Source organism: Melanotaenia boesemani, chromosome 19, assembly GCF_017639745.1.
Source record: "Melanotaenia boesemani isolate fMelBoe1 chromosome 19, fMelBoe1.pri, whole genome shotgun sequence".
Classification (NCBI taxonomy): Eukaryota; Metazoa; Chordata; class Actinopteri; order Atheriniformes; family Melanotaeniidae; genus Melanotaenia; species Melanotaenia boesemani.
The window spans coordinates 7,956,189-7,977,598 of record NC_055700.1 but is presented as its reverse complement, the minus strand read 5'-3'; the positions used below and the strand labels follow the sequence as shown (position 1 = coordinate 7,977,598).

Below are 21,410 nucleotides of genomic sequence, written 5' to 3'. Positions count from 1 at the left end.
TTATGATCTTGCATGGATGTTAACCCCCACCCCCCTCCTACAGCTCTTATGACAGCCTGCTTTTATTCAACGGTAGCTTTAAATAACACATTATTAGATTCTGTTGTTTTGTTGCACTTTAGGCTTAATTTGCTGCAGTGTTTTGACGTATCTGTCCCCATCCGGCTGCGGTCAGACTCAATCTTTACTGCTTCCATTCAGATGACGTGCTCGACTCTGCTTTATGTTATATTAGAGATACACAGGTAAGAAGGAGAGAGGCAGTTGTAGAGAGATTAAACTGAATACAATTTGTCTTGTTATTTTAAATCCAATGCAAGTTTTCCGAGACATTCCATCAAAGCAGAATCAGTGTTGACCATTTTAATCCACTAGGTGGCAGCACACATCAGAAATGCCTCTGGTCCGCCTTGAATATCTGATGAAGAAGTCGGAGGCATTCGGTACGCTGCTGCCTCTCAGCGTACAGAGCAGTAGTTTTACATCGGAGTGACTGTTGAATTAACGTGTCATTTGTACTAGCGTTAATATAATTTGGTTGCAGTAGCACTACGTAGGATATTTCGCCAGGACCTTCAGAGAAATCCAGACAAAAAGAAAAAGAACAGGAAAAGTGAACTTCAAGAGTTCTGCCTCTCATTCCCCTTGGTGTGCCTCCTCTCTTTTCGATTGATATTGACCAAGAGAGACATTGTCTGCGCTCCGAAGAAACATGAGCTTTCTATTGTGAGTTATGACTGTGTTAACAGCTTATTTTTGCTTTGAAATTTAGCTTAAAATGTAGCTTGCGTTATTTGTGCTTCAGATCTATGAGGCTAGCTAGCGGTAGCATAATGGGGCTTCGACTACTTCCTGACGTCGCCTCCGAATTCATATTGTGATTTACATTCGGTATTTTTGTAATTATAGATACTTAATAGCCCTAATTCTACCTTAAATCTATTAGCAGATTAACTAAATATAATTTTGCTGGATAACTGCATTTCCCATCTAATCATCACGAAACCTTGGTTCAGTTGACAAGGCACATTGTTTGGCCTGGATATTTGCTGGACTGTGACCAGTTCACATGAGCAAATTAAGCCATGTTAAGAAAAAACACGGACATTTATTTGTGATTTTGTATTTTTTCGAAGCAATGTCGTTTTATCGACAGTATACCGTGGTCCTTCAAAAACAATATATTGAAATTACATCAGATGGTAGTGTAGAGACATTAGATTGTTCCTCTTGAAGATGACAGGCAGTGTAGGGGAAGAAAAGGAACCAGAAGTAGTCGCCAGCAAATCCCTGAAGCAGTTTTCTTTGACTATATTACAAAATACTATTTTCCCCACTTATATTAATAGCAGGAAATAACTGAAAAGACTTGATGAGAAAGTAATGCCTGGCATGACTTTGTCATACCGCAATGAACAACCTTCTTTTGTAGTGGACCAACATCTCCAGCCAGAAAGGTTCAAAATTATTGTTGTTTCTACTTAAATACACCTCACAGCTTTAGTTGTTTTAGACCATGTTCAATCACCAAGTATTACATCCAGCATTCGCCATTCACATAATCCACTAAAAGCAAAGATTCCAAACTAATAAAATTTTCCTTTCCTTCATTCATTTATCTCTTTTCAGCTTCTCAGATTTAGATCTAGTGCCATTATACAGCTGTATAATGGCACTAGATACATCATGTTTGGCTGTATATTGAATATACAGCTGTATGTAAAGAAGTTTAAACCAGATCTACTGTTTTCAGGTCTAAAACCAACCTTCTAAAATCTGAGGGTTGTCTATTAGCATCTGCAGATTTGTTGTCTACTAAACTCATCATTTCTCACCTTCTGATAGATGTACAGATACATAATACTAATAATTATAATTTTAGGAGGCTAAATCTCTTGTTTTTGTTGTTAATCATTCACTTTGACACTTATATTACTCAATGGAAATAAATTCATTATTATTGTGTGTTGTGAAAAGGATGCAATCATCCCATCAGACTTGAAAGGTTACATAAATTTTGGACCAGACCTAAAAGTTACATGTGTGTAAGTTAAATAGTCAGGATGAATTCTTCTGTGTAACTTATTTTTACATTGCTCTATTGCTACTTTAAGTAAAAAATCTGAATACTACTACTACCACCAGTGTGGATAGCAGTACACCACTGTTTCACCTCTTGCATTTGGATTTTTTTTGCCCCAAAGAAAATGTGAAGCAAATGATGCATGATATTCATATTTTTGATATAGCTTTGTATTAGCAGGAGCACTTTTTAAATGACACTTTTTTTTTTCTTCTTCTTCTTTCTTTTTTTTCTCAAACCCATTATGCTTTCACAACTCAAAAATTCTTGTTTACTGGGGCAGCAGGAAGAACTGGATACAGTACTGCTTGAAATGACCTCGTTATTAACAGAGACATACTGTTCTGGTGCCCTGCTCTTATACTGAGAGTTAGCCAACTACAGTTAATTTGTCAGCTTTTTTTTTTTTTTTTTTTACTTTTTAACTTTTTGTTAGAAAAGTTTTTTACCATGTGGTTCTGTTGACTCATGATGTCTCATAATGTCTGTCTCCTCATGTATCATACCATGTCTTTCTCTTTGAAATGTGACTCACAGTGGAAACCGTTCATCCAAAACATTCAAGCCCAAGAAGAATATCCCAGAGGGTTCTCATCAGTACGAGCTGTTGAAACATGCAGAGGCTACGCTGGGGAGTGGAAACCTGCGCATGGCAGTCATGCTACCCGAGGGTGAAGATTTAAATGAGTGGGTCGCTGTCAACAGTAAGCACTGCCATTTACTTTTTCTCCCTCCTTGAGTCAGATTCCTTGAGAAATTACTTTTATCTCAACACATCTCCTTTATTTTTACATCAGTTTTTTTTTTTTTATCTTTACATTTGCATTCTTTTTGCTAGGCTTGTTCCTAAAATGTCAGTTAGTCCACATCATGAATCAGCTGATAGTGGACTACCACGGTGTAGGATCTTGGCAGTCCTTCTAATGATCGTGTGCATTCATGCTGGACAAACCACTGTGAATGTTAAATAGACTTTATTGTCTGCACTGTGAGAGTTTTGTTTACTTTCCTCCAAATTGTGACAAATGGCTTAATTTAGAGAAGCTGAAATTCCTCTCACATCACTTTGGCTGTAGGGTTTTAAATGTCCACTAGACCAGGATGCTGACAAATAATTAGATACCCTGTGTTTTACTCACTCTTTACAGACAGACCTACCCTTTTCTAGCTTTGTTAGCTGTACCACTTTTGCTCTGTAAACATTGGATTCTCAAGCTTTGGAGCTCTTTATGGGAATGGTTGGATTTCAGTCACTGTTCCACAAGCTGTTTCGACTTTTACAATAAAGGGAAGTCAGAAAAACAGTGCTGTGAGCAGTGACTTCTCCACCACCACGTTTAAATGACTTTTCACATGATCCCTGTTCACGAGAAACAGCTCACTTCTTTCTTGTTTGTTTTCTTTTTTTAAAGATTAAATTGATAGTGACATGAGGATAAAGAGGGCATGCAACAAAGCTCTCCATTACACAGGGGGAATTTATTTTCGATGCATCCTCACCATCAGGCTTTGCTTTGTGCAGTTTAAAATTGTTTCACACATGAAGTGCAACCTTGAAATTTTCTTGAAATGTTCTGTAGGAGCCACAAATGGGACCACAAATGTCTACATTAGCCTCAGACTTTTTGAGGTGGATAACTTGCCAGCTCTTTAGTAATAACTCAGAAAGTGGCCAAATGAAATGGTGCAAATGAATGCATCAAGTAATCCTCCAGAGTATTTCCAGCAAGCAAATGTGTGGGAGTGCTAATGACAGGTGCTGCTTTATACTCTTACCTGCTCGCCCGCATGTTTCTTTCCAGTCATTTGATGCTGTGGAAACATCTAAGCATTGTGCGATATTTATGTTGCATAAAGGCATACATAATAGGCTTTTTAAACAAGAATAACATGCTTAATGTTTTCTGTGTGTAGTCACATAGAATGCAGATAGAAAAAAGTCCAGACTTATTCTGATGTCACATAGTTCTGTTTTGTAAGTCACCATCATCTGCGTCTACAACTTTGAAATCCTAGTTCTTAGGAAGTATTGACAGATTGTCGGTATCGGATGCATGTCATGGCACAGTTAACTTGTAGAGCTGTTGAGTCATGGCACAAATGACGTACCTTGTTTATGGTCTGTGTTTTTTCAGCCTAGCATGTTTTCCTAAGCGATTAGGCAGAGAAGTAGAATCATTTAGTAGGAAAAGTTTAAATTCAATCATAAGTCAGTACAGTACATTCTGTGTTTTCTTGAACTAGCATCAGATCTCAGGGTGTAGTAACACCAACTCTGGGAACGTTAACTTCCGTATTTTGATCAGCATCACATGAAAGATTACAAAAATGTACTCACAAAATTTGATATATCAAATTAGCCTTCTTTACCAGGTAATGGAGTCAAATGTTTTTCACAGATATTTTAAAATAGCCTGAAATGGATATGGTGTCTCCTTAGAAAGAGCCTAGCACAACATATCAACTGTTCAGTGTACTTACCTTTTCTCTTGTCATTAGAAAATCGAGTTCTAATGTTTCCAGTGCTTGAATAAATCTTCTCAACTGATGGAAATCAAAGTCGGTTGTGTGTCTCTGGAAATAAGTGGAGAGCTGGAGAGGATACTGGTCAAAGGTTTGGACTTCATGACAGATGCTGGCACACACTGAATATCTTTTTTTTTTTTGTACCAGCTGTGGATTTCTTCAACCAGATCAACATGCTGTATGGAACAATCACAGACTTTTGTACAGAGGAAAGCTGTCCTGTCATGTCTGCTGGTCCAAAGTAAGTACAGCGGTATAGGAGCCGTATGTGAAAATGTTAATAAATCATCCAACAGTCCTTTTTTCACTCTTTTTTTTTTTTTTTTCCTTTTTTTCTGCTTGCTATCAGCGTAATCTTAAAACATCTCATGAAATGTATTACTGTCTAGACTCCTGCTGTCATTCACAGAAATGTTTATTGATGAAAGTGCTAGACTGGCTTTTGAAAGGTTTATAGTTTAGTGAAAGTAATATTTAGTAATGTTGATCAGCCATTGATGTAATTAGAATCTTATCTACCCATATACACACATAGGTTTGTTTTACATACAATAATACGTTTGAAATGAGTGTGATTCCAGATTAAATCCCTATAAAATTCTAATATTTCTACAGGTATGAGTACCATTGGGCTGACGGAACCAACATTAAGAAGCCTATCAAATGCTCTGCTCCCAAGTACATCGATTACCTCATGACCTGGGTGCAAGACCAGCTCGATGATGAAACACTTTTCCCCTCCAAGATCGGTAAGGTTTACTGTTTTGTTTTTACCCAGCTCTGAAAAGTAATTTTCAGTCACTTTCTTATTATCCTGTTCAGTGTGAGTTGTATGCTTGTTACAACAGGGCTTAATAAGTAACAGTATTATGACCACTGTTAAGTGGGCAATCAGAAAACTTCTCTATGATTTCAACTGCCATGCAAAATGAATGCTAAAACTAATAAAATGGATATCCTCCATTGGTGATGCAGCAATAATATGGCTCACTGCTTTGTCTTTTGTCTTTTAGCTTGTCTCTACCGAAGTACTCAAATATTGAATGTTTGCTTTATTATTACAAACAGTTAAAAGTTTGTCGTTTAATCCCACCACCAGGTCCACTTTGGTGTTTCACAGCTTTGTCCTGTCACACAGTCCTCCTCAAAGCTAAATTTAGCAATATGATATCATCAGAAGGTTTATCAAAAACGTTTTCTAACATATCTCTGGTTAACGGTGTGCAGGATCACAGAGATGAATTTGCATACTTGCACAGTTGTTTCAACCGGCTGAGGCTTGTGCCATCTCAGGTGGAGCAACATTTTTTAGCAGGAAGTCTGCCAGAATAAATAAACGTCTAATGGACTGAGACTAACAGGGTCTCCACTGGAAAAACAGAATTTGATTCATTGTCCATGATCTTTAGATCTGTTTTTCCCTGTGCCAGAAGTACCTCATAGCTTCCTGACGTGGTATGTTGGAGCATCCAGTGCGCAAAGCAGCACTGAGCAACACTTTCCATTGAGCTGGGATTAAATATTCACAAAATGATGTTGCAAATATTAAAACATCTCAACTCCAAGAGTTTCTGAGATATCTGAATTTGTATCCAAGTAGATAAAAGAATTAGTGTCCAGTGAAAAGTAGAACTGTTTGTCCTTTCTTGTACCTTCTTTTAAATGATTGATATTTAGTCACACTGTAGGTGGCCAGCTGTACACCTGCACACTGTAGCAGAGCCCCCATGAAGTTTCTGTACTTTAAAACTGCAAAGAACTCTTCAAGTTGTTGCATTGTTGGTTGGAAAAAGAGAAAGTACCTTCCTGCAGATGAATACTGAACACGTGGCTGCCATGAAGTGGTATTGTGCTGCTGCACCTCTCTACAGCCATGCTGTAACCTGCCTGTGAGCATTTCTGCAGTCCAGGACAACAGTACTGTAGTTCAGCTATATGTCATTCATGCTTGTTTTTCAGCTGACCAAAGAAAATACAGCACAATATTTAGTTTGCATTTATGTCATGCACAATATTTATTTTAAAACCCCCAAATCTTCATAATCTCTTTTTTATGATTGTATTAAGTCATTTGCTAAAACATTGGCATTTCCGTTTTGATACCTGAATAATCCGACTAGTTTTTAACTTCCTGTTTCCAAGGTGTCCCCTTCAAACGTAACTTTATGTCTGTGGCGAAGACCATCCTGAAGCGCCTGTTCAGGGTCTATGCTCACATCTACCACCAGCACTTTGACTCCGTCATGCAGCTGCAAGAGGAGGCCCATCTCAACACATCGTTCAAACACTTCATCTTTTTTGTTCAGGTAAAGAAACTAACATTTTTAAGAGTGAATAATATTTATTCTCATTTAAATTAAAGATACATTGGATGTTTTAAACATGTTTTTCCCCTTTTGTTTGATCTTTTTTAGGAGTTCAACCTCATTGACAGAAAAGAACTGGCCCCGCTACAGGAACTAATTGAGAAACTGACAACTAAGGATAGATAAACAGCAATGCAACCCTAATTTTATTGTTCTAGTTTTTGCACAGATACCCACCCCACCCTGGCTGTATGTATGCAGTATATACTATATTTCCATTTGGGGAAATGTTTTTAATAATGCCAGGCAGATGGAAGGGTTTTGGTAGATTTAAGGCACCACAACTAATTTTTATCAGGGATTACAGACTTAATTGACAAACCATAGATTAACATTAGAAAAAAAATGAGCTGTATGGAAAAATAAATCCCCAGTATTCACACGCAGCTTATATTTAGATAATAAAAACATTCTTCATTAGTTTTCCATAACTGCACAGATTTTCTTTTGTTTTCACTTGGATTTACAGCAACACGGGGCATTTTGATGCTCTCAGATTCCTACATCTAACACACTTAAAGGGGAGAATAGTGTATGCTGTACAAAAGGATGCAATTTATGTTAAAAACATGAATTCAACAGCGGTTTCTAATTTTTTTATTTGATGTAGAGATCAGTTTTGGTTTGCTTCTGTAATTGCTGACATGTCAATACAAAATAACTCAAGTGCCTAGCATGGCTCATAATTGCCCTATATCAGTGAGAACTGTCAGAAGACAAAGGCCATATATCACTGATTTTGACGGACAACATTCAATTTTCCACCAAATCTCCCTTTTAAGTTTACATACTAAAATCCCCGGTATATCATGTTTCAGACACTACTGTAACTGGATTAAAATGACTTTCTCTGTAAACTCCACATTTTTATTTACTGTAGTTTTGCGAGTCTCTTTGCTGAGTGTTCCGTGCAGGTTATGATAAATGAATGTGTTGAAGGACATAGAAGTGAGGTTAGAATATTGTCATGTTGTAGCAGGGACTAACAAACATTTAGCATTGCCTTGTGAAACGTCCCTGTGTGCTAGTTTCCCCCTGAAACTTTTATGTAGAAACATTTTTTATGAAAAGTCTGCAAGGGATCTAAAATGAAAACTGTATAGATGTAGAGAGGTGTTTAACCTCCACTATTTTAAAGATAAAAGCATTTTGAATTGGATAATGCTGCATCCCTTGTTATTTCAATAGCCATTAAGCACTTTGAACTATTTTCCTGACCTCTCTTGCCTGAATGTTTCTGATGCATAGGCTCTGCTTTGTGAGAAGCTGTATCATGTGACTGATCATTTTTTTCCCCCTCATATTTCTCCACATGAATGTTGAATGGCTTAACCTCTTTTGAAATCAGCTAAAAGGCACAAGTGAGGTTTTCTTGCGCTTTTATGTGGTTTGAGTTGTTGCTGTGCTTTGAGCAGCAGGCGCATGCACCCGTCCCCAATGTCAAAGTGTAGTTTACTATGCAATAATTGACTAAAATAAGAGGGTACCAGTTTGATGCTTTATATCCAATATTTACCTTTTGTTTATAGTGCTTGAATTTGAGTGTGTGACTAAATTGAAATGCTTTTCTGTCTGCTTTAGTTTTAAAACAATGAAATGAACATTTTATACCTGAAATTTGTCAAAGAGGTGTAATGCTTTGATGCACACATGTAAATACAGAGGGACAGTCCTGTCTTGAAAATGGATTTTCAGCAAGCATGGAGTGGTAGCTTTTGGTTAAATGAATGCATTGAGTCTTTTAAGCAGCTGCTCTTCCCTCATTTGAATATCAACACTATTTCTATGATTTGTTCAGTATTTTTTTCTTTGTTTTATTTTCCCCTTCATCTTTCTTAGCTAAATATTATGAATGTTGCTGGTTACCAGATATCAAATATTGCAATAGAAAAATCAGTCATCCTGAAAGCATCTCATCAATATGAAATGCCCACTACAAACCCCACTGCCTACAGTTTTTCCTCTTTATCTGTAATGATTGATAAAATGTTTGTAAATAATGGCTTAGTAGGGGTTTTCAATGCTACTGAATTGATTTATGCTGTTAAGGCAAATAAAGGTCGTCTTGACTCTTTGAATGGATTGTATGTTCGTCATGTGCAGCTGTGAAAGCAGCCTATGAAAGTAAGTACATTTAGTAAAGTACTGTATCGAAGTATAATTTGGAGGTTCTTTACTATTTTGTGCAATTTATTCTGCAGTTTCATATACACTCACTGGTCACTTTATTATGTTTAACGGCTGGAAATCACAAATAACTAATCAGCAAATCACATTGCAGGAACTCAACACATTTAGGTACGTAGTCATGGTCAAGACAACATCAAAACAAGCATCGGTATAGGGAAGAAATTAAATTTAAGTGACTTTGAACATGGTGTGGTTACTGGTGCCAGATGAGCTTGTCTGAGTATTTCAGGACCTGCTCATCTACTGGGATTTTAATACAAAACCATCTCTAGGGTTTACAGAGAATGGTGTCCAGTGAGCAGCTGTTGTCTAAAAAATGCCTCATTGACGTCAGAGGTCAAAGGAGAATGGGCACACTGGTAGGAGATGACGAAAAGGCAGCAATAACTTAAGCACTGCTTATCACCAGAATTAATGGGCCACAGTAGCAGACTGCTACAACAGGGGCTATTCTTGTCAGCTAAGAACAGGCTAAGAACAGGAAACTAACGCTACAATTCCCACCGACTCACCTAAACTGGACAATAAAAGGTGGAAAAATGTTGCCTGGTGTGATGAATTGATTTCAGCTGTCACATTCAGATGGTAGAGTCAGAATTTGGTGTAAATGATATGAAAACATTGATCCATCCTGCTGTGTATCAACAGTCCAGGATGCTGGTGGTGTAATGGTGTGGGGGATTTCTTCTTGACACACTTTGGGCACCTTAGTGTGAACTCAGCATGGTTTACACACCACAGCCTATCTAAGTATTGTTGCTGACCATCTCTTTATAACCTGTGTACCCTACCATCTTCCGACGACTTCCTCCAGCACAATAATGCACAATGTCATAAAGCTCAAATAATCTCCAATGGGTTTATTGAACTTGACAAGGACTCACATTTCTTCCAGAACTGATGTCAATAAAGCATCCAGGCCACGAAAGAAAGGGTCCGAGTCCGACACAGTACCAGCAATGTGTTCTTTTATGAAGTGGCCAATAAAAGTATAGATCAGGGACTTTTTTTCTCAATTTCTTTGCAACTATAGTTGCATATGCATACAAAATAAAACTTTTTTTTTTAGTTAGTCATATCTACTGCAACTCAATGATAATTCAAAGTATTTTGCACGTGTGCAGTGTCCAGTTGGTTAAAATATTTTTCATTATTACAGTTTAATAAACAAAATACTAATTATTTGCCAGCTAAATGGTTCCTCCATTCATTGTTCATGTATGACCTGATCTGCAAGATGTATTTATTTATTTGCTTTGCTTTTTGCTTTTTCTTTTGACCCGCATCCCCCCGTTTTTTCAAAAGATAAACACTTCAAACTATTTCCTGTATCAGTGAACGTCACGAAAGACACGTGAGCACGCGAGAGCCAGCAGCTGTACATAAACCTCCACCGCTTCCTGATGTTTGTTACCGCCAAACTTTAAACGACAAGGAAGGAACCGTCTCCAGTCGCAGCTGCTGCACCGCTTTTATTGACTAATTAACTAAGAAATAATATATATCTGAGGATGTCTTTTAACTCAAAGAGACCCTGCCCCGACCCTATGAACGACTCCATGGAGAAGAGAATAAAGCGCATTTCAATCGAGGGAAACATCGGTGAGTGCAGCTTTAAAGAGGCGTAATTTAATCAAGAAAATCAAACTCGACTCTTTTATTTGCTAAAATATATGACAGGATGTACGTCTTTAATATTAGGTAGCTTCCAGTGGTTATTACTCTTAATCGATCAATTTTGCCGCCAATTAAATCAGAACCATGATCATACCTGCTTCAGCTAAATATTAATTCATGTAAGAATATTCCCAGGCTACATGAAAGCGTCTTGTTGTTCTGCTTTGTACAACCTAATGTATTTTGCATCTTTTGTGCTTAGCGGCGGGTAAATCTACCTTTGTGCGCCTTTTGGAGAAGAATAGCGCAGACTGGGAGGTGGTGCCAGAGCCAATCGCCAGGTGGTGCAATGTCCAAACAGCAGGGAGCGATTTTGAGGTATTTACTTGCAGTACAGTAAGGAATACACTACTATAAAACCAGCTGTCTTGCCAGTTTAAGCCCAAATATTGTGTTTCAAGTCAACTTTACTCTAGAAATCGGCGATAAATATTCCCTCAGGGCAGGCACACATAACCCCTCACTGCTTCTGGTTGAGGCCTCTGCCTCTTCATCTGTATTTGGCATGCAGCTGCTATCTGTCTAAATATCTGTACTGGTTGCTGTTACCCATTACCACACACCCATGAGAACAGATGGTACCCTCCTGGCAAACATCTCTAACGCTCCCACACAGCTGCAGGCATGTAGCCTCACCCTAAGTATGATACTCAGCAAGTTCAGGTTCACTTAGGTCTGACTGGAAGTGGTGCATACAGGTATGTGTTAATTACAATATATTTAAACTAGTATTTGAAACAATGTTATATGATGGAAGAAAGTAGACAATCGTGGTGTATAAGCATTTTTGTTTGATTTTGTTGTTTTTTTTATGCTTATGTTTTTTAACCATTCAGCTCAGTTGAATGCCAGAATATTTATATTAAATGTAAATATTATACCTTATCAATTCAAAGATTTTTTTTTGTGTAATATAAACTTTTGCACATTTGTGCAAGTACAGTGCAATTTGATAGCACTGCAGCCTTAATAGAATGCCCTTCCACCAACCACCTTCTCCATCTCTGAGTGCAGTTACAGGAGTCGCACTCATCTGGTCATTGGACAGAGGTGTTTTTTTTTTTTTTTCCCCCGCATTTCAAAGATTTGTAATAGCACAACATTTAAGAGAAATGCACTGGGGGAAATAAAGATTTTGCATCACCGTTTCTGTTTAATTTTGGACTGAGACTGTTCAGGAAAAACTCACTTCCAATATTGTTCAACGTGCCAAATCAACAGTAGATGGGAATTAAAAAAGTGGCACATTACACAAGACTATATTTGCTTATGAAAAGCCTGTTTATGTAAGCGTTTAAGTAGAGCGTGATCTTACATTGTACATAAAGACCCACAACCTCACAACACAAAATACTAACAATTGCTTTAAGGTCATTAGCATTGTGTTGCCAGTAATTGTTAATTTATAATGCAAAGCGATTGGTTTCTTTTAAGTGCTTAATCGAGTTTCAGAAAGACTTAAATTTAATTACCGTTAGTCTTTTTTTTCTCCCTGCTGCAAGCTGTAACATCTCTTCTGTGTATTATACATCTATAAATGAGGCTGACACAATGGGTTGTGTGTGTAGGAGGTTTTAAGTTTCAGCACCACCAGTTTTATGAAGCCCATCTAAAAGTTCAACGGTGTTTTTCAATCATCAAATCTCCACCTTACATTATTTTTTTCCCCCCAAGGGTTAAGTCAGGTGAATTTAAAGTTTTTTGTGTTAAATATTAAAACACATTGCGTATATTTGCTTTAGGCCTGTTATTTGAAGTAAACGCAAATAGTTTCCCTTCACCTGCTGTTTAAAGATAAGGCTGACAGAAACTTATATCATTGTTTTCCAATTCTTTTTTTTATTTTTCTTAGGAGCTGACCACATCCCAAAGGAGTGGGGGCAATGTGCTGCAGATGATGTATGAAAAGCCAGAGCGGTGGGCCTACACTTTCCAGAGCTACGCCTGCATCAGTCGGGTTCGTGCCCAGATCAAATCGGCTAACGGGAAGCTCCAAGAAGCTGAAAATCCAGTGCAGTTCTTTGAGAGATCCATCTACAGTGACAGGTAGCAACATCAAAACTAAATGTTATCTAACTTTATTGGAGATGATTAAATACTCATACTTTTGCATGTTCTCCGTTAATGATTATGATATTGCTGAACAAGTCTTTAGTAAGTTTTAAACCATGTCATTCATGCATTTTCAGACCGGAAGTCAAAAAATAATACACAAAATTTCATGTCATTCCTTCTCCTGTGTTCGTCATGTCGCAGATACATCTTTGCAGCCAACCTATATGAGAGTGAATGCATGAATGAGACTGAATGGTCCATCTATCAGGACTGGCATGGCTGGCTGCATAACGAGTTTGGCAAGCACATCCAGCTGGATGGCATCATCTATCTCAGAGCTTCCCCAGAGGTACCCTGCCTTGTTTCCCAGCATTTACTTGTGTGTAAATAAAGGGACTTTGATGGGAAATTGTTATTTCTAGATTTTAAATGATTAAAAATTAAAATAGCTATACACATTTCCTCTTTTTTTTTTGGTTGTATGTGTGTAGAGATGTTTAGAGAGATTACACCTGAGAGGCAGACAGGAAGAGCAAGACATCCCTCTGGAGTACCTCGAGAAGCTCCACTTTAAACACGAGAGCTGGCTGCAGCACAAGACCATGAAGTGAGAAAACATGCATGCACACACATACTTTTGTGAAATGTTTGCATAAGAAACTGTATTAATGTGAGAATTTGATTATTTACAGTTTAAAACATATATTTGCCACATGAAAGTCTCTGAACAGTCACTCTGGATATGGATTTTCTTCACTCAGAGCAGTCAAAGAAATTCAGTTTTGACAGGAAATGTAGAAATGTGCCTTTTCCTGGATAGAAAATGATTAACATCTGTATCTCTGCCCACAGCATGGAGTTTGAGTATCTGAGTGAAGTTCCCATCCTGACGATAGATGTGAATGACGATTTTAAAGGAAACAAAATCAAGAGTGCTGACATGACTGAGAAGGTGAGAAACTGCCTGAATGCTGGTGATAATAATGAAGAGACACAGGAAGGGACAATAATGCACTAGAACCACAAAAAAATTATTTATCACAGAAAAGTCTTCATGCCAATTAATTTTATAAAAAAAAAACTAGTAATTTTATTTATTTGTTAGATATTTCTGCCTCCATGTTTTTACTTTTAATACTTTATGTACATTTTGTAATACTGACATACTTGACTTCAAATGCAGAGAAACACACATTCACACACCAAATGTCCTAAGAGGTGCTTATTAAGTAGTTTTCATGCTGATAACGAACAGCAACATTTATTGGCATCTCACTTAAACTTGAATCAGAAGCAGTAAAATACAGTTTAGAGTTGGTTGTATCATTGCACTGACTGGTAAATCTAATGGAGTTTGTTGTGTTTTATTGTCAGGTGAAGGAATTCCTGAACACATTGTAAGGTGATAGAAAAACGCAGACTCTGCCCTACAGGAACAAAGATTTATGGCATATTTGAAGACAAGAAAATGCCTCATCAGTGACAACTAGATAGTTTTTTAAAATGTGTTGCTTATTTTCTTATGTGTATTTATCAGTGCTGTCATGTGCAAATGAGAATGTACGTACTGTCCATTAGTATTAAAGACAATAAACTTGAAATACAATCATTTTATGTTTTTGGATTTCTTTATGGTTTCTTTGTATAAACGTCACACCTGGTGTGTGTCTAAACCTTTCTGTCAGCTCTACCAGAAGATGTCGCCAGTTCCTGTTACTGCCACTCAGCTATTTTTGACTTCCCAGCTTGCCCTTAGTAGTGTCAATAGGATTTGAGTAAAGCTACCTTATGTAGTTGCTTTAATTTTCACTTTTAATGTATTATAGTAAGAGATCAGAATATAAACAACGGCGAAAACTTCTAGACATTTTGCTTTAGGTCCATGACAGTCAAACAGGTTGTATATCTTTTATATTTAGCTTATTGCAACATAAACACATTTCAAGTGAAATTTTGAACATGATTGGTTCATTGTGATCTTGTAAGCTGATCCAAGTATTTAATATAATTGACATTGTTAATTATGAAGCGCTTTTTATGGCTGGAAAAATTTCTTCTAAGGAACAATAGTTGATCCATGTGTAAAGCTGAAACCTTTGGTGCGCCACCCAGAAGTAACTTTCTGACCTCCGCCCCCTCGTGGCGTCACGCAGGAGGGATGGTACTTAAAATATGGAAAAAGACACGCAGCACACGGAGAGTCTCCACGCGCTTCCAACGAGCCACTTTCTCCAAGATGTTACTACGGCACGAGCAGAACAAGTCCAACTAGATATGATTGTGTGTTATATGTTGAGCTTGGTTTGTAGAGTCGAAGAAATAATCCCAGCGAGATAGCCGCGGCTCGTTTGCTTCTTTCTTTTACTTTTGAGACGCTTTGAAAGCGCGACAGCAAAAGGTGAAGATTTCCAAACACCGAGCTTGCAAAACAGCTGGGACCGAAAGAAACGGCTGGTGGATCCTAGATTGATCTGGTTTGAAGAAGAAAATTGTCACCATGAGTTCCGACAAGGGCAAGTAAGTCTGTGATCGATCCTTTTCTCTTATTAAAATCCCCGCAGGATAGTTTGGCGGCTTTCCCTCAATGCCTTAACCGAAAAGGTGTGTACAGTTTCCATGACAGCGAGAGAGCTGCAAATTAGTTGTTAACGAGATTATAAGGAATTCTGTGCTTTTAAAATAGAGTGGTTTTCTGTGCGTAAATTCTCTGTCAGTGGCTTGGTTTGCAGGACAACAATGGCATAAATAAGATATTTAGACTTTTTATTAGGCTGCTGATCTTTTCGGAAGAGTCCATTCATTCCAAATGACCCCCTCAGGTGCATAAGCCACAATTACCGCATTGTTGTGGCTATGAATGGACGGTAATCTATTTTCCAATAACCTGCCACTATCAATTAGTGTGAGGGAAATTTAGCGCATGCTCAGTGATGGTCATATCCTCTGTAGCGCATCTTTATGAATAAAGCTGTGTGTATACCTCACAGGTCATGTATTTTAAGAGCTGAAACTCTTTGAATATACATTTGACGAGGTTCAACGTGTGCGTCGTTATTGCGCAATGGTTTCCAGATCACGTCATGGTTACAGTCCAGTACATAATTTCACATAGTTTGAACGGGCTTTCATTAAAAGTGCCTGGAATTAATCACTTTCTTGTCATTTGTAGGCATAAGATAAGGCTTAAATTTCCGAGGTGAGGCACAGCCCCCCCCAAAAAGGAGAGAAACCAGGAGTGACCTGTTGTGACTTTTCCTGTGTGTGGGTTTCCAACCATACCAGACAGTAGAGATGATGAAAAACACAATCTAATTCCTCATCCTTTGTCTTCTGTGGAAATTGTGACATTGGGTTTGCAGCAAGGAAATGTTTTTCTTTGCTTTTTTGCCATTCATTTCCTAGCAAGATTCTTCTTCTTGGTGCATACCGGAAAACGAGAAAGTTTGAGTGATGTTATGGGCAATTGGATATCTTTTCATTTCCTTGTCAAGTCATGTCATCTTAGAGGAAATTCCAAAAGTCTAAGCAAACTTGAAAACAGTCACTTATTACGTCAAAGTCCCTAAACAAAATTATTTGTCCTTTGTTCCAACTACTCAATGTATGCCGTTTATTTGGTGGCTATGATGATGATGACGATGATGATTATTATTATTATTACTACTACTTTGAGTCATTGTAAATTATCCAACATGCATACAAAAATTTTGTCCTCCTCAAAAGCTCACTGTACATCAATAAGTGCAAAGATAAATTCCCACCTTTTTATAATTAAAAAATCATTCCAGCTCAAACTCGTCAGTTGACCAGGATAACACTAACTGTTTCATAGCTTCCTTCTCAGTATTGATATTCACAAGTTAGATTTGGTCTCTTTAAGGCTCAATTCATCACTGTGCTGGTGGTTGCAGTTGCTGCCCTCATGGTAAACTTGGCTGGCTGCTGGGATTGGGTGCGTCACTCTGTAAAGAGATGGGGATGATCCCTGATTCCAAGCAGTTGATCCTGGCTCCTCACGCGTTGACAGGTTTATCCAGCCTCATAAGGTTACCAAGAAAAGCTAGGTAAAAGTTATACATTGTGAGATGAAGTAAAAAAAAAAGAAACAGACACATAATGGGGGAAAACAAAAAGAGAGGATCAAGATTTCTTGCTGTGCAGTGACATGGTTAAGCAAATGTACTGTAAAATATTATCTTCATTGCATGTTTGTGTACAAGATATGCATGTTATTGTTTTGCTTTCAGTGGACTGATTGTTAACTCAAGTATTTTTGACTTTGCTGAGTAATGCTAAATAGCAGATTGAAAGTTTCTGTTTATTCTCACACCCACTTTATATAGCATTCAAACTCTTGTAGAACCCCACTCAGAATGGAAATGCTGAACTCTGCTGCATGATTGTGCAGCACCTGTGCCATGTTTCTCATCATTGGTATCTCTCTGTCTGAGGCCACAGTGTGGAGTGATTAACATGGCTCCATAGCCAGCAGTAAACCTGAAACATGAGCTTACTTTGCTCTCCTGTGTGGTGAATGGCTTTCTGAAGGCCCCCTCACTGCTCTACGTGACCTGGCTGCCTCCATGCACACAAACGTAAACCACATCTCCAACATGTGCGTACCTGTTGCAGTGGAAAAAAACAAAAATTCTTGGCCGTGCTGCCAGGAAAATCCTGAAGCATGTTTCTCATATATTTGTAATGATTGTGTAAGAATGAATGGCCCCTCCTATTTGTTTTTATAGGTTTCAGTTGATCTATATTATTTGAACTGTGTTAGTATGTCTGACCAGAAACAAGATCTTCACAAAAGAGAACAGTGACATAAGCAGCTCAGTGAAGTTGGTGATGTTTCCAGCACATTGTGTCCCACAGGGAAAGAAGATAAAACAACCAGAACATAACATAGAAAGAAATCTGCAGCTAAACGACCCTCCCCATGAGTAGTGTGGGAACTCAATGTCTTTTTTTTTTGTTAGCAACAATGAGCAAGAAAAGGAGGGTACAGAAGCTAATAACGGCAGTACTACTGCCTACACACTTAGCAACAAGTTCAGCATCTTCTCATCGCTTGTTTGATCTAGGAGTAGCAATAAGCCTGCTATCAACACTGTACCGCTGTCATTCTCGAGTCCAGATATCATATCCACTGGGAAAATTTGGATTAGCTTGCATTGCAATTGGAGGAAAAAGTTATATCCTTCCTGACTTTGTTTATTTAGCAGTTTTGTGCGTTTACTCCCCCTCCCCCTTGTTTTATGAACTGTGTTGTCCACAGCTGAGGAGTGCTCAGTGGCAAATCGTTCATATGTTTATTAACATTCCTGATATGCATCCTAAATCAAATATTTATTCTTACTTTAAATTTTGGTACAAACATGCTTGTTTGGTCTTGGGACAGTTTGAGGTGAATTAATTGAGAATTCATTGCTTTGCAACACCTTTTGTTGAATGGATTAGTGCACACTTTACTGGACTGGCGGGGAGCCGCATTCCTTGCAACCTTAAAGGAACATTTTAGGGAGCAAGATCAATAAAAAAAAAAAAATAGAGACCTGTGACGTAGTCTGCTTGCACTAGATAGGTTGGTATATTGGCCATATTGTACATGTACTCTCTGAGAACAAGTATAAAATTTAGTTGTGAAAATATATTTCTTCATATTCATTCCTATGTGCATCACTGTTGCTTGATGGCAATGTGACTGTTAGTGGTTGGTAATGGTTGAAAATAAAGCAGGGTAATTCTTAGCTAAAAGAGCGGTCGCATTTCTTTTATGTGGCTTGTAATCCGAGCGGCTGCATTCTGTGTTTTTGTGTTACTGATCAGCCTATTTCTACATTAACTGGCAACTGCTGTGACAAGTGTTGCACTAGGTACTGACAAAAGTAACTAGTTACTAGCTACTTCATTCAAAAATTAACTCAGTTACATGGTTGATTACTTACACCAAAAAGTAGTGCGTTACTGTTAAAAGTAACTTTTTAGTTACTTTTTTAAAAAGAACATTCTTAAAGATGCTCCCATAAGTTTTCTTATAACTAATTACAGTGCAATATGAAATATACTACAAAGGTATTTTTCAACAAAAAGTTATTTATGTCAGATCAGCAGATTATTTGAAAAAAAAATCAAATAAAAATAAATTAAAAGTAACATTACTCTCTGTCAAGTGAAGTTGTGCATGTACGACAGTCGCCCACAGCAACCACAGAAAGGGGACTGTGGACAGTAGTTCCTGGAAAAAAAAAGTCAGTTGGGTTCACGTTTCCCGTTCCACATACAGGGGTTATTACTTGAGACCGTTGTGAGAGAAGCAAGAAGGCTTCACAAAGGGAGCCGATGAAGCCCAAGTAAGCAACTGCACTTAAAAAACACAAGCCAAAAACACGCAACCCGTGACTGTAGATATTTACCAGCGACTTCACAGGAAAACTAGCTGGCTTGGCAACACTTCCCATGTCGCTGCATCACTGCTGTAAAAAGGAATAAGCTCATAGCTGCTGGCCAAAATTGATTAATTTAGCTAGTAACGGACAAACGCACCATAGGATATAAGTAATTAAGTTGCTTTATTTAAAGAGTAATGCATTAGAGTATTAGTTACTGACAAAAGTAACGGTTTACAGAAAAACGTTACTGCCCCACACGGGTTGTGACAGTTGTTGGAAAATGGAAAGTGCTTATGCTGCATTGTTTGTTTCATTAGAATATCAAGCTTGCATGGTTGTTGTTTTAGTGCACATCATGTACAAGACATATTTAGAAGTATTTATTTCATTACACACTAACAGGAACTTCTGAAAGAAGATTTTCCAGTAACTGCAAATCTTTTCATGCAAATGATATTCGTTATAACAACTGTCAACAGAAGGTTGATTTGTTAGACTGGCCACATCAGCATGCTGGTGCATGTAGTTGCCTTGTCATTTTAAATGTAGTTCATCATTGTGCCTCTATTAAAGGTTAACAGGTATTGCATATGAGAGGAGAAATGCTGCCTGAGGCTGATTTGGAGCTTGTTATTGTCAGGTATCTGTTGGATGTCTGAGTGTTTTGAATTTTGCTTCATCTGAAGATCCAGTCGTGTCATTAATACATTGTTTTAGTCTGAATGATGACAACAGGAAGGTTTTTTTAGACATACATTGTTACAACTATAACTTGTACTTTCCAGTTTGGTGATTTTTTTATTTGTCTCATTCCCTTTTTTTTTCTTTTGCTATATAGAGTGGAGGATGAAGCTGTCTTGGACAGAGGAGCATCTTTTGTCAAGCATGTCTGTGATGAAGAGGAAGTAGAAGGTAAGATTCATTGAGAATCCATGGTCTAGTGTGTCATCGTCTCTATCAGCACAGAATTGCTCTAACAATAATAATAAATAATATCCAATGTAGTAAATGTTTCCATGCAAGAGGTTCTGTCAGATCCTGTCCAGTGCTGGCTGCCGGCTGAAGCCACACAAGAATTTATCCAGAAACACCCACATGGATTTACTGGGACGTTCACATATTTCCCAAACCACCACTTTAGAATTTACACAATGAGAACCATGTCAGTGTTCTTGGCCTTAAGTTTAGCTGTTTACGTGCAGTAAACCTTTTGCTTTCTTGCATGAAAGTCTGATGTTAGTTTGTGTCCTTTTCAGGCAAGGGTTGGTTTCTACATTGAAACATGGTTAACGTTCATGAAGTGTTTAAGATATCAGTAAAATACAAAGGCACAACATGCAATTGCTTCAGCACTGATTTGGTAGGTTAATCTCAGTGTTTGCAAAAGTTTTCTCTCAGTACCATCCCTCTAATTACTTCTTGGAGATGACTCTATGAGCTGCTGTGCAGGAAGTAGTTGGTATTACCATAATGCATCATGTTCTTCCTGAGGAAAAGAATAACTGATAATAAAAATGCATGAAAGTTGTCTCAAGATAAGCAAACATTTCATACCACATTAGATCCACCCAGTCTGTATTGTTTCTGTTGTGCCACTTGCAGACATGGATTACTTCTACTCAGCATAACTTTGATTTCCTTTTTAAACTGTGACTGTCATCTGCATTTCTGATATTGTGTTGTGTTGTCACAGGTCACCACACTGTGTACATAGGTGTGCATGTTCCTAAGAGTTACCATCGGAGGAGACGTCACAGACGCAAGTCTAGCCACAAAGAGAGGCGGGAACGGGCCGAACAAGTAACAGAAGGATACAAGTATGATGGGGAGAATGTGGATGATCCCAGTGCAAATATCCTAAAACCTTTAAGTGAGTAATCCACAAAAAAAAAAAGCAAATGCAATGTGGAGGATATGATTCATGGGCTGGTGATATTTTCTGTTATTTGGGTGACTTCCAGCAGCACCGCCTACAGGATATAGGTGCCTTTATAGTTAAGGAGGTAGAGCGCAAAGAGATGGGTGGAGTGGCAGCCAACAAAGCAAAGAGAGGAAAAGAAAAACAAGCAAACAAACATAACAGGTAGAAATCTCCAATCAACACAAGTATTGGAGCATGGG

The 21,410-nt window shown here is 38.0% G+C and overlaps 3 protein-coding genes across 6 annotated transcripts in view; all 3 read left to right on the top strand.

Annotated features, from left to right (window-relative positions):
- The first annotated feature begins 435 nt into the window (after positions 1-435).
- LOC121630126 (MOB kinase activator 1B) lies at positions 436-9,053 on the top strand. Its single transcript, XM_041970211.1, has 6 exons — positions 436-726; positions 2,621-2,787; positions 4,757-4,850; positions 5,225-5,358; positions 6,752-6,915; positions 7,024-9,053. Exons 1-6 carry the CDS (start codon positions 713-715, stop codon positions 7,099-7,101), a joined length of 651 nt encoding a protein of 216 aa, XP_041826145.1. The 5' UTR covers positions 436-712; the 3' UTR covers positions 7,102-9,053.
- Positions 9,054-10,563: 1,510 nt separating this feature from the next.
- dck (deoxycytidine kinase) lies at positions 10,564-14,505 on the top strand. The gene is made up of 7 exons (XM_041970243.1): positions 10,564-10,767; positions 11,045-11,160; positions 12,695-12,888; positions 13,099-13,246; positions 13,389-13,504; positions 13,750-13,849; positions 14,272-14,505. Exons 1-7 carry the CDS (start codon positions 10,677-10,679, stop codon positions 14,296-14,298), a joined length of 792 nt encoding a protein of 263 aa, XP_041826177.1. The 5' UTR covers positions 10,564-10,676; the 3' UTR covers positions 14,299-14,505.
- Positions 14,506-15,097: 592 nt separating this feature from the next.
- The window catches only part of LOC121629729 (electrogenic sodium bicarbonate cotransporter 1-like), a 35,200-nt gene continuing 28,887 nt past the window's right edge, over positions 15,098-21,410 (top strand). For all 4 annotated transcript variants that reach the window (XM_041969464.1, XM_041969463.1, XM_041969465.1 and 1 more), the window contains exons 1-3: positions 15,098-15,414; positions 20,128-20,201; positions 20,983-21,159. In XM_041969464.1, the coding sequence (XP_041825398.1) occupies positions 15,395-15,414; positions 20,128-20,201; positions 20,983-21,159 (271 nt within the window). In that variant the 5' untranslated portion in view covers positions 15,098-15,394. The remainder of the gene's footprint in view (positions 15,415-20,127; positions 20,202-20,982; positions 21,160-21,410) is intronic.